Source organism: Chanos chanos, chromosome 4, assembly GCF_902362185.1.
Source record: "Chanos chanos chromosome 4, fChaCha1.1, whole genome shotgun sequence".
Lineage (NCBI taxonomy): Eukaryota > Metazoa > Chordata > Actinopteri > Gonorynchiformes > Chanidae > Chanos > Chanos chanos.
In genome coordinates, this window is record NC_044498.1 from 13,398,018 (window position 1) to 13,411,807 (window position 13,790).

Sequence of the window (13,790 nt, forward strand, 5' to 3'; positions counted from 1 at the left end):
GGGGTTCCAGAACAACTCTCCAGAAGAGCAAGATGAAGGCTAATGATGAGCTAAACTGGTCTACATTAACACTGCAACTTTAATCGACAAGTTAATATTTGGAAGGGTCTTATAGCCTATTACCTTTCTTAATGTTACTGATAATGAGTTAAAAAAAATAAAAAAGGTAGCAGGTTTTATCCCATTTTAAGGCCTAAGTACAAGGTGTGGCATTAGGATTACAAACACACACACACACACACACACAATATATCAAAACGACCACTCACCATAAACATGGCCCTGAAGTTGCTGAGGTCGGTGAAGAGCTCTTCGACGGAGGTCTTTTTGGGATCGATGGCGAAGTACTCCACCATGTTCTGGTACAGAGTGTCCATATTGCTGTGCATGATGACCAGCTTCTGGTACTGTTCTCTGGCATGCATGGCAAAGCTGTGAGAAACGCAGTCAAGGACTTCCATACAGTGAATAGAGCTGTATTTGTGAAGCTGGAGGAACATGACCTGCCTGCACGTATAACTGTGTGTGTAGATGTATAGTATGTTCTTACTGGCAAAGTGCTGGAAGTTTGGACAGGCTTGTGTGTGCGTTTTAATTAATCACTCAGTAAAAACACACGTTTAACCCAACATCACAGTGGTACATTGTTGGATATGAGCTGAGCTGATATGAGCTGAGAGGTCTGAAACATGATTAGCATTAATTTGCATTTTTACAGATTTTTCATACTACCTCCACTAATAATGATAATACCATTTCTACAGATATCTCGGCACCCTGACAGTGCATTTAGAGACAAGTCCAATGGATGATACAACAACTTTTCCATTTTTTCCCTCTCTTGCCTATGGCATATTTCCCCATGCTCCTTTGCAGAACTTTTAGCAGTTCTTTGAGTCTCAGGGGTGAGACAGCCATTCCAAAACCTTTAACTTTCTTTACTCTAAGTAAGTGATGATGGATGATTTTGAGGTGTGTTTCGGATTCGCTGTCCTGTCAGAATACCCAACCTCTTTTCAGCTTCAATTTCTTATCTGATTCTGGGACGCTAGCTGTAGGGACCTGGTGATATCTAGTTGAATTCGTTCTTCCCTCCACTTGCACAATAATTCCCGCACCAATGGCTGCCGCAAAACCGCAGAGCATGATACATCCAAACGTACAAGTTGGCAAAGGTGTACATTATTTCAAACGCTCCACTGTTTTTCTCCACTCGTATTTTGGTGTGGTTGTGGTCAACTTGTGGCCAAGTTCAATTTTCTTCTCGTCACATCCAAAACTTTCTTCCAAAAAATACTCCTTGGTTTCTTTGGTACTTGGTTTTGTCGTGTGCATTTTAGATATTCAGTTTATTGTAGACACCTCTGAAGGGTTTTTTGTTGCTGTACTCTGCTGGTTCCTTAACAGCACCAACCAGCTCTTGAGCAAGATTTTTCTTAGTCCACTAGATCTTGTCTTGACTTCAGCTGTTCGATTTGACCCCAATATCTTCATAGTGTTTCTAGCAGCTGAAATCACTGGATTGAAGCATTAGGACAGCCGTTTACAGCCTCTGTCTGTTTTATAAGTGGTAATTACATATTACCTAATTTTTTAGACAGCTGCTTAGATGAGCCCAAGGTTGTTTAAACCAGACAGAGCAGCAAGTGCAGATTAAAAGGTACAAAGTTACCTCAGATGAACAGCTCAATGCTAAACGTCTTTACTTAGCTAACTGAACAGTTAACTAGAGAATATAATTTCCAAGGCTGTGATAATCACGACTTAAAAAAAAAGAAAAAAGAAAAAAGGAAATATACAGTAGTAGCATTGCAACATATTCATAAAACGCATGTCAAGCAGTGTGGTGTGTGAACATTCATAAAGCTGGGCACTGCTTCAATACATCTAAAAAACATTTACCATATTTGAATTACATGCCTGTATGCACGCCCTTCCAGAAATCTGGGGGTTTAATGCAGTTTGCATGCACATGTAACATTCCAGTGAAAAAAAGGTCAAATCCAAGGCCAAACAAACTGGAGGTGCTGTTAATAACGTCTGTGTTTCAATGAAGACAGGAGAACTAACAAGTGTTTCAGGTGACTGTTTTAAATCCAGTTCAAACAGAGGGAATGGTCTAGACATGTGTGCGTTCAATGCTATTCATATTCAGCCTTTTTGTATGTGTGTGTGTGTGTGTGTATTAAGTCAATCCATTGTATTTTTTTTTAATCACCATAAATATAGCTAAGGACATTGAAAAATTGCTGTTGGAGCCAACCTACCAGATGCCACATTTATAATGTGTTGAGACTATTCGAATTAGAGGAGCTTTACTTTTGTACTTCCTTAATGTGCCCTATTAGTTTTGTGGCAACGTACCTTCAACAGAGGTACATTTAACAGTTCAGCAGTCATTGAGCAGGCTTATTAAACACTATTACAATCTCTGTGTTAGTTTCAAAGGAAACTGACCTCACATAAGCACACAGGAGGACACGCATACACACACACACACACACACACACACTCACACACACACACACACACACACAAGGTTGGCTGTGAACATAGACTTGGTGTGGGAAGAGAAGTGGGCGAAAATCTTTGAAGAAGATCAAAGTTTGCCTCTCACAATAGAGAATGAATAGGTAGCCAGTCACATAAAGGGAGAGAGGGAAAAATCAATGGCCAAAAGGAGAAAAAAAATGGAAAGGAAAAATAGAGGAGAAAAGAGAAAATCTTTGTCTAAACTCAATCATACCTGAAACTTTGTGAGGCAGAGGGAACTTCATATTTCAGATTAGCCAGAAGGTGTAGCCAAACAAGTCAGGTAAGGTTATGAAACTATGAGGTCATGTGTGCTGCACCAGCAAATCAAACACAATGGGAAACATAACAGGACACCATCAAACCAGCGGGTGAGAGGTAAAAGATGAGCATTTATAGTGTAGAAATGGAGCAGAAGCAGGTCAGTTGAACTATGGAAACCTACACAGATGTGTAAAGCTAGAGAAGTCCAGATGTAAAAGCTTCAGTCACAGTAACAAATGCTGTTACTTTGGTTCAGTTTCTCACATTTCAGGGAAGATAAACCCATAAATGGCCAATTCCCACATTTGCCATTTTGTAAAGAATGCTGTCAAAGCATTTCTTTAGTTTAGAGTAACTATACTGTAAGTAAAGTTGCACAAAACACCACTAGTTTTATGAGAGTGTACAGAATCTACCATATGCCTGATGTTCAATGTGGTGAATCTTTACTAAATCAAATATCAATTAAAGGGCACTAGTAAAGGCCTGCCATGATTACTGCACAACCATAACCTTGAATATAAACCAAGTGCAACTGGAATACATAAGCAACATAGACAGACATAACAAATCTTCTTCAACCAATGATCAGTCCGATGGCACACCCCCCACCCCCCCCCCCCCCCCCAACACTCTAAAAGGAAAGAGACCAGTTGTTTCATAAAAGAGCTAATGTTTTCCCCCCCTTTACCTTAATCTGAAAATAGAAGGTAAACGTGCACACCCTGTCGCAAGCGTGCATACACACATGCACACGCGCGCACGCACACATGAAAGAGGAGGAATCTTGGCGTAATCCTAGCTGTGAGGTCAGGAGAGTGTGCTCCTCAGAGTATCAGTGCTAATATTCACTGAGACTTTGATGTCGACTTAATTAGTAATCCTGTTTGGGTGATATGGCCTCATTCATCTCTCTCTCACATCCCATCTCTCTACACAAACCTGGTGTGGGCCAAATGTGTGTGCACGGATGGGTATGCTCTGTCTCTACCTCCTCTAGCTTTCCTCTCTCAGATGATGTGAAAAGAGTGAACTGTGCGTTCAGTTTGCTTTGCGTGCATGTATGCTGGTAGCCAGGAGAACCTTTGCCCAGATGGTGAGTATGTGTGCAGGTGCCTTTGTGTAGGCGTGGGAGTGTGACTGGAGGAGCCAAAGGACAAATACCGTTCAGCAGAGGAGTGTGTGTGTGTGTGTGTGTGTGTGTGTGTGTGCGTGCACTATCTGCTGGGTGAGGTCTCAGCTCTCAACAGGTACTGCTCTCTGGTTGACTTTTCAATGACACTAGTGAAGTGCAGCCATGCTGCAAATGAGTCTACGGTCAAGGGTTTGAGCAGATGGGTATCTCTCTCTCTCTCTCCTCTACACCCATCTGTCCAGCAAACTCACTGTTTGGAGGGACTTCACTGTGCTACTTCACCGTGCTGTGTCTCATATAACTGTGTAGATGTAGTGACACGGCTGTAACAGCTGTAAAGACGTCAGAAAGGCTTAAGGGGAAATGATTCAGGACTCTTCAGGACGCTTAAGATTATTAGAATTTGAGGAAAAAACGGCCATTGTCCAATGGTTGTTTAAAAACATAACATGAAAAAAAAAATGCAGTGAGAAAACAGTGGGACACTTTATGAAGTTATCTCTGAGGTTATCTACAGATACTCAGAGAATTCTAGCGTATATGTCTCTCCTGCTATCTTTCCTCTAACAAAGTATAGTCTGTCTACTTTCTTTATCGTGTCCTTTCAAGCCTACAAAAACTTGTGTGGGGGTGGGAGTATCTGTACACACTAGCCTTTCTTTATACCTGTCTATTTTTCGAAAGAAAAAAAAAATATGAAAAGCAGAAAAAGGATAAGCTAACAACAGTTAGAACAAACAAGGTCAGAGTGACATGCTGCGGAGATGAGCAGGCAATAAATAGGAAAGTGAATTAGCAATTGGCGGTGGACAGCAGTGGAGGAAAACTGGCAAAAAAACATAAATGAATTCATATGGAAAAGAAGAGAGAGATAAAGATGCAAAAAACATAGTGCTAGAGAACGTATTCAAAAAAAAAAAAAAGAAAAAAAAATCTCTCTCTCTCCCTCCACGCACACACACTGGGGGGAAAAATGAGAGAAGGGCTGGGACAGAGACATGACAATATCTTGGGAATTATTAGTGCAATGTGTTACACACCCACTGATTGGCTTTTCATTAGTGGCCACTGTATATGGGCCTCTCTGAACAAAAACACTGCCCTTATACAGAGCTCTAAGTGACAGCAAACTTAACATTACATTATCACAGCTGCATGTACACGTATTATACCTGAGTGGACCCACAAACCACTCTCTCATCAATGCAAAGGAGCAGCACTGGAGAAAGCAGCCTCTCCGAAAGAGGCTGATGACAAGATATTTTTAAGCCTTCTCCAAATGAGATTGAGATGAGATATTAAGATGTGAAAATGAATGCTTAGAGGGGGGGAAAAAAGGAAAGAAAGAAAAAGAAATGGAGCGAGGGAGCATCCTGTCGAACAAATTTAGCGAGGGGTCAGCCTTTTAAAAACGAGGACAAAGAACTCGAGCCTCTTAGCCTTTTTCTTCCTGTCTAACTACACTATATCCTACTCTTCCCTTTTCTGTCGGATGCCTGTTTTTAGCGTACCTCTGGTATTGTGGCTAATTAAGGGGCAAAGAGAAGCCAGATTTGAGCCTCATTACACTCAGTCACACAGTACAGATAAAAGAGAATCAAAGCCTATCACAATTACTGCACTGTACCCTTATTGTAGTCCCAGACGCCCAACCAGCACTGTGTTTCATCAATTAAAAAAGCCACTGCTAGCTAGGGTGTTTCCGGTCATGGAAAACTTATGGCATACTGGATGGCATCCTGTAGTACTTTTTAATGGGATGGTATCTTGGTACATTGTGTACAAGGTTAGGGCGCTTAAAGCGTATGTGTATGTCTGCGTGCACAGGCAAACGAAAGAGAGAGAGAGAGAGAGAGAGAGAGAGAGAGAGAGAGAGAGAGAGAGAGAGAGTGAAGCTGAGGAGGATGTGATGGAAGGAAAAAGACAGAAGAGAGAGAGAGAGTGAACAATCAGAGAGAGAACATGCAATAAGGCTGCAGAAGCTGAGAAGAAAATAGAAAACATTAGGGCAAAGGGCATCTGCTCTGCATTGTACCACGGCGCACTGAACATCCATCATACGTTGTGACACTCGCATTCAAGTGCTTAGAAAATTCTAGAAGAACTGTATTGTCAGTCAGTTGGATAATGATCTCCCCTGGTATGATTCAGCCTAGGTCAGAGAAGGAGAGCGGGCCAAGGTGATTGCTATCTGAGGTAGGGTTCTCTCCATACCCTGGACACACAGTCCTGATGGATCAAGTGCTAGCCCCTAGCATGCTCTTAGCTTTCACCACCACTACAAAAAGGTCATGAAGAGGGGTATGACAGAACTGCCCTAAATCATCACATTAATATTTTGATTTGTCTTTTTTCTGTGCTCTGATACCTAATAGTGGAAGACTGTTCCTGTTTTTAAAAACATGTTTTGGAATACCAGTCACCATGCAGTTGTGGAAGTGATCTAGTGAAGGAGGTAGAACCTAAAATGAATGCTTGACTGAATTACAAAAAAAAAAAAAAAGAAAAAAGAAAAAAAAAAAGAAAAAAGAAAAAGGAAATCGGTTGTTTCCAGTAATGTTAGAACACTATATGTTTCTGCAGCAGAGAGCTGAGCTAATAACAGCACAGTGCCCAGAGCAGAAAGGAAGCCAGGCTACAGATAGGCAGGGATGATGGATAGTGGTGGATAGTGAGTGTGTGAGAGAGAGTGCCGTGTGAGTCTCCATTATTAAACAGACACCTGTCTGTAACCCAGGCATCTCTGTCTCTGCTACACGCTGTGAATAATTAAAACAGCACCTCCTCATAGTTTGACACACAAACTGACATAGGCATGTATTGGAACCAGGCTAAGGGAGTCACTGATGTGAGACCATGTTGTATTAGGGTTATGTATGTGTGTGTGCCTGTGTGTGTGTGTGTGTGTGTGTAAGGATATGGCCATCTTTGTGTGGAACAAATCTTGCGGGTCATCAGGGGAGCTGAAGGTTTCCAGATCTCTCTCCAGTTGCACTAGCTGCCTTTCCATCTGTCTCAGGCTCTTCTCCAAGTTTTCTGCTGACACTAGAGGGGGAAAAAAAAAGACAAATAAATGAACATGTGCATACAGAATGATTAATTTGTTGGTGTTTCATAGACTCAGAGACTGTCACAGTGTCCCAATAGCTCTCCTGTGCTTTTGGATGAAGAATGAAATAAGGATCACTAAACATTCAGCAACTTCAGAGAGAAGGCCTAGACACCACTTACAACACAAAACCCAGTCCTTCAAATTACACAGATTATACTCCTTCATGACAAAACCTCATAAGCTCCTTAACCTATAAGCAGTTTAACGTCCACACAAAACCCTCTCGAAAATACTACATTATATCCAGCTTAAGTTAGGATATTGCGGACAGACTATATCTTATAGGGCTTGCTTAAAGTGTCAAGTCATATTAAGTTTACTTTCCGTTGTAACTGGATGTCTTTCCTTCAACTATCAACAGTTTCTTAATCAGACCGGAGCACCTCATTAAAACCATATCATTGCCTCATTAGACCAAAGCTGCAAAAAGCACTGCACTTCAATTAGCTGTGTACTTTTTTTTTTTTGGTCCTACTCTGAAATGAAGAGTAAGGAGGAAGGGAAAAAAAAAGAAAAAAGAAGAACACACGCACAATTGCACACGCATGTACGTGAATGTGACGCATTGTAATTTCCACACATGCTGCCAATTTTTGTGGATTACGCACAGTGTAACACGAGGATCATCTGAGATTCTGTGATTCTTTCAAGTGCTCACTGAATACAGCAGAGAGACACATTACACACTCAGGTTAGCACGAAGCATTTGCATATAAATCACAAAATTAAAACACTAGCATGCGGTAAAACATGCACACATGCAGTGCCATTGCAACATAAATATACACTCTAGTACTCAACAAAGCTACAGTATAACAGAGAATAAATAACAGCAGCATAATTTCTATGTAAAAATATTTCGGCAGGCATGTAGTACACAGTAGTAAATAATGGGTGAATGGACTGATGACTAAGATAACACACAGAGAGGAATCAGGTATAAGACTGAGATACATAATCTTATAGGTTAGTCACATTATTAGCGCCCTGACAAGCACAACAAAAGCAAACCAAAGTGAAGATTCCAAGTAAAAGAAAGATTAGGGAGCTTGCAAACAGAGAAAAAGCACATAGACTAGAGCAGTCTTAACAACACACTGAACACAATTTTTCAGAGAACAAGTTATTAGGCTACACTCTGAAAACATGAGGCCGTTATTTAATGCCATGCCAGAATTATTAAGGTTTTCCGTTTTCTCACTCACCCTCACATTAGCATTCTAAACACTTGAGGAGAGAAACACAAAGAGAGGCAAAAGGTAGCTTTGAGTCTTGCAGTGTGCTTCGGTGATGTAAAGTGCCTAACAGCAGAGTTTGCTCATTACTCTCACAGAGCTGTGGGTTTTTTTTTCGTACAGGGGCCCTTGCACGTGGCTAATTTAGCCATTAGCTGCATGAGCTGCACAGACTCTGGAGGGTTTGTTCCCTGTTACTTCAGTGCCACGATCTTCCGAGTATTTCTGTCTCTTTTTGTCTAATTAGACAGCACAGAAACCAGGCTTCCTGTGCACTCTGACTCCACAGAATGCATGAATTCCATGTGTAGCTGACAGACTCGTAGAACAGACATCAATAATAAAGAGCAAAGTCTACATTGTGGCAAAAGTCCTGTATGTCTTCCCCTGGTTGAAGTATCAGCTGGATATTGGCAGGAGTGAGTGAGTGAGTGAGTGAGAGAGAAAGAGAGAGGGAGAGAGAGAGAGAGAGAGAGAGAGAGAGAGAGGGAGAGAGGAGGAGAGAGAGAGAGAGAGAGGAGGAGAGAGAGAGAGAACTACTCAGACAGCAACCTCTAGCACCCTCTGATGGAGTGAGAGAAAAGGTGGAGCAGCATGAGAGTACCTGTCTTTTAAAGGGATGCTTAGTCATTTGTGTGTGTGTGCCTGTTAGTATAAATACACTATTGCATATACACACACACACTCACACTTGCTCTTGAAATGCACACAAGCATGAGTAGTTGAAAAGTTAAATAGCTGAGTTTAGCATGGGCCTCCCTTCACTTTGCCAGGGTGAGGATAAATATACCAATACTCTTGCGCCTGGAGAATTTCAGGGCTGAAATGAAAAAACACTGTAAAATATTTTATTATATTGATGGGCACAAGTAAAAACACAAACACAGACAGATATATACCCTGTGATCAATAGGGAAGACATAACATAATGCCAAAAAACAACTAGAACTTGAGATTCAAATCAACAAACTGAAGTACTGACTATTCAACAAAAGGCAGATAGTGAACACATATGCATGCTCACACACAGGATTCAGAATCTGAAAAATCATTTTAAAAAGGTGCAAATTCCTACACAAACACATAAAAAAAGCACTTTTGTATTTTTAAAAATTGTTCTGTTTAGGAATATAATTTGAATGGCAACCAAATAAAGGTTATACAAATAAACATTCACACTGTGGTTACTTAAAGTACTGCGTTAAGATCTTCACATCAGTTGTGGTTGTCATCTCACAGTCACAGACACACACGCGCAGACACACACACACACACACACACACACACGGATGTCTTGCTTAGTGTCCCAGCAGTAGATGTCTTTATCAGGTCTCACTGGACTCTGCCACTGGCAGCTGGCACTGTTATCCTCTCTCTGAGTGCCACCCAAGAGAATAAAGGCAAGACAGCTACCAGCTCTGACACACACACACACACACACACACCGACCCCTCGACAGCCCCACGCACACACACAAGCTTATTTCTCGTCCCCTTTCCCCTCAAGACCGAGCTCTCAGCACTACTATTGCAGACTGCTTACTTGAGTGTTTTCAATACGTAGGCTTCATTCAGTGCCCACTCAATAATGAACAAGCACAGCTCTCTGATTGGAAAGCTTCTCTATCTGAACACTGCCAGTGGAAGGACACTCTCCTAACCCAGATATACACAATTTCTAAATAACAAACGAACAAACAACTTAACTCAGAGCACAGAGAGAGAAAAAAAGCAGCTCTGCAGTGCAATATACCAGGCAGCACAGCAACAACAACAGCAACAAAAATGCCAGTGACTGAAAAGACCAACTAAATACAAGATTTAAAAGAATCGAGAATGCATGTGTCTATCCATCTTTTTTTCTTTTGTGTGCGCACTGAGGTGTGTGTGTGTGCGCGTACTGAGGTGTGTGTGTGCACACGTGTAACACTGTGCGAGTACAAATGCGCATCTTGTTGTGTCAGTCTGTGCGGAAAGGCAGAGGTTCGGTACAGTGAAACAAAGCGGCGGTATAATTGTTTGAGCACACCTAACGGGTACTGACTGCGTCTAACAAAAGAGAGAGCCAGCATGGGGTGAGCTAAGCCCGACACACAGGAACAAAATATCCCCAGCAGAAAAGCAGATAATAATAGCAGAAGCAATCATACTTTAAATAGAGCTGAAAGTACACCGTCATTATTCAGTAATAAGACCTGAGACTTAATGAGTACATCAGCACATCACCTCAGACAATCCAACTGTCCAATCTCACAACTCACACACACACACACACTCACACACACACACACACACACACACACACACACACACAAAGACCAAGAGACATGAGTGAGAATGGGAGGAGGAAGAAAAAAAAAGAAAAAGAAAAATGGATGTAATAAGCATGATACTGTAATACAATCAAATATAGTTTGTGCGGCGGTGGCGTGCATGGGGTGTGCGGTGCATAAGGCTTGTTAGATTTGGTGAGGAGATGAGCGGAGGGGGACGGACGGCTCTGGCCATCTCCTTTAATGAAATGTGACACTGCAGAGAGCAGGGACAGAGATTACAGATGCACCAACTCTGCACAATGAAATGTGAGAGCAATAAAGAGGCTGTAGCAGAGGATCAGGTTCAAGAGATGAGAGAAAGGACCCTGGGATGCACGGAGAGAAGGAGGGAGATAGACATCAATACACGGATACTGACCGAGCATTTGTGTTTGTGTGTGTGTGTGTGTGTGTCTTGAGACAATAAGAGGGAGAGAGAGAGACCCAAAAAAAAAAAAAACCCTCCAAAAAACGGAGCAGAGGTTGGCCATTAAGCAGTGGAGTGGGTGTGTTTACAGTCTGAGTAACTGGGAGCTGGTTATTCCTCTGTTAATGTCGCAACACCAGGAAATCTCTGATTAATTACCATTACATACCACTGCAAAAAAACCCCCCCAAAAAAACACAGCAGACCGGAAGAGAGATACAGGGAGTTTCTCATTAACACAGCCCCTTGGCACCACCCTGAAAAGCTCTACTGAGCAAACCCCTGACCAATTGATGCAAACACTGACCCGCTATCTAAAAAGACCAAGAGAATTGCGTCTGTGTCTCTACCCCATGCCGCTGGAATAAAACAGGTCTGATGGTTTGTGGGAGCATTACACCCAGGGAGCCTTTTTAAGTCACAAGCGCGCAGAACACAAGAATACATCCATATGTCATCTTTCTTATTTCTTATGCAACACATTCCTTTACATTAATCCCCAGTCTACATTCTGGCCCCCTTGTCTACATCTTCCACTCACCCACTCACAGACTGCGTAACTGGTACTCTCATTGCTGGGGATTCCTTTTTTTCTTTTTAGGAATTTTGAAATTTCGCTTTGATCAAATGGCAATTTCTCCTTCTGAACGCTCTCTCTCTCTCTCTCTCCTGCGGAGCGTATGGTAATGTGTTGCGACAGCCTTGTGGCCCCATTGTTTCCGTGCTCCTGGGCCTGCCGGGGGCAAGGCAAGCTCACAGAACAGCAGCTTAAAGCCCATACAGCCTGCCAAGGCTACACCCAGGCTCATCGCAAAGGCGCATACATACCACCGTCGCCCGAGCCAGAGAGGGTTCAGGAGTTCAAAAGTACCGACACCTAATTCACGCTCTCTTCTTTGAACTGTACGTTCACGATCTGTGTCTCATCTGGTCCTTTACTGGCATGCGTCTGTCTGCCTGCTTCTTTAAACGCGGTGTCTGGACGTGGAGGCAGGGAGGGGGCAATAAAACAGGGAGTGGAGAATAACTCCCGGGGGCAGGGGGGTGGGTGGGGGTGGGCACGAAGAGAGTTTCATAAGAAAAGTGAGGACGAGGGATAATTTAAGAAGGGTGAATGATTTGAGCAGTCGGTGAAGCGAAACTAAAGCGGGAAAGGAAAGGATAGGACGGCGATTTTCACTTAAAGCTCACAATTAGCAACTGACAGCCTTTCAAAGCAGTGTTTACAAATACACCTATTATTTTTAAATATGACTTTTTAAACCACTTGTTCAGACACACACTTATTCAGGGCAACTTACAACGACTGCTATTCGTAACAGAGGTCACACAACTGGGGTCAAATGCCATTCTTAGGGGAAACGTTGGCAGTGAGTTGCCATGCTTGGGCCTCGAGCCCAACAACCAAATTCCCTTATCATTATACCATTACCAGACGATCGTACGCGGCTGAAGATTTATTTTCACACAATACTAAGCTTATGATTATCAGATGGATGGATAGGCCTTAGGACCTCACTCAATAAAGGACTGCAGAGGTTCCTTATAATTATGCTTCTTATTTGGCTGAAACTACAGCCACTGATGGGGGAAATCAATTTGCCATCAGTCTCTGAGTGCACTTCTTGTGGTCACACACTGTTATTCCAATCAATGTGTTGTATGGATCTGGAGCATGGAAACAGCAGGCATCTTGGGAACTGGAAATGGGTAGCCAAGCTCTGTGTTTGTCAACTGCTAATATGGAACGCACCACTGAAGATATTGCTGCATGATACCACGCAGACATTGTATGAAGAACTGGCCTTGGAGCACAGCATAGCATAGCACAGCACAACACAACAAAAGCCACAATGGAATTCTTTAAGGGAAAGTCAGAGCTTGAGAAAAACACCAGCTTTAACTGACAAATATTGCTTAACAATGTATTTGCCAGCTGAACTTGCATTTGGTGGCAGATAGTTGGTAGCAGTTTGATGTGACTGAAAAATGTGAGAATTCAAAGGCTGTAAGAAAGTCTGCTTCCTGAGCCATTCTCCCACAAACTTACATACACATCTTCACTGAACAGTTTTTAGAAATACACTGAAGACCTACATCCCTACACTCAAATCTCACCACTTCTTTAGCGTTTACTTCTCCTGCTCATTAAGGGCAATATTAGAGCGCGATTGATTAATATTAAAGACTGTAACATCCATTGTAATGTCAATATTAGTGTACTCTCAATAAAAATAGCTTTGTTGAAGTAAAACTTGGTTTCAGATTAATCATAGATGTCTGACTGTAAAAACGAATTTGTACAGCAAGCAAAGAACATAGCCCACTGTTAAAAATAAGTACATGGAGGTTGTTCTGACGTTCATCCAACTGACAGACGTTCTTTTTTTTTTCATTTCTGCTCTTGCTCTCTCTAAAAAAGCTAAAATTAGGTTAAAATGATAACATACTTTAATTATGCAAGAAACTTGGATAAAACAAGCATTTCATTAATAAATTAACATTTAACAAACAAAGACAAAGACTCTATCTTTGAGTGGAAAGCTAGTCTGTAGCTTTGTAGCACTGAATAGAAGACAAGTTTGTAGCATGGGTTAAAAATGATTACTATTAAACACTGATTAAAAGAGAGAGAGAAAAAAAAAAACCCTAACAACTGTCAAACCAAAGTGACAAGCCATGCACTGCAATAAAACTTTAAAATAAACTCTGATGAAAAGAATTGGACATTGTGAGCGTATTTACCATCTAAAAGCAGTTCCGTGTAAGCA

General features: G+C 41.8%; 1 protein-coding gene across 1 annotated transcript in view; it reads right to left on the reverse strand.

The window, feature by feature from the left end:
- Positions 1-13,790, reverse strand: part of LOC115810159 (protein diaphanous homolog 3-like) — a 215,309-nt gene that overhangs the window by 61,352 nt on the left and 140,167 nt on the right. The window contains exons 25-26 of the mRNA XM_030772085.1: positions 6,852-6,976; positions 270-434 (exon numbers count right to left, since the gene is read on the reverse strand). Of these exons, the coding sequence (XP_030627945.1) occupies positions 270-434; positions 6,852-6,976 (290 nt within the window). The remainder of the gene's footprint in view (positions 1-269; positions 435-6,851; positions 6,977-13,790) is intronic.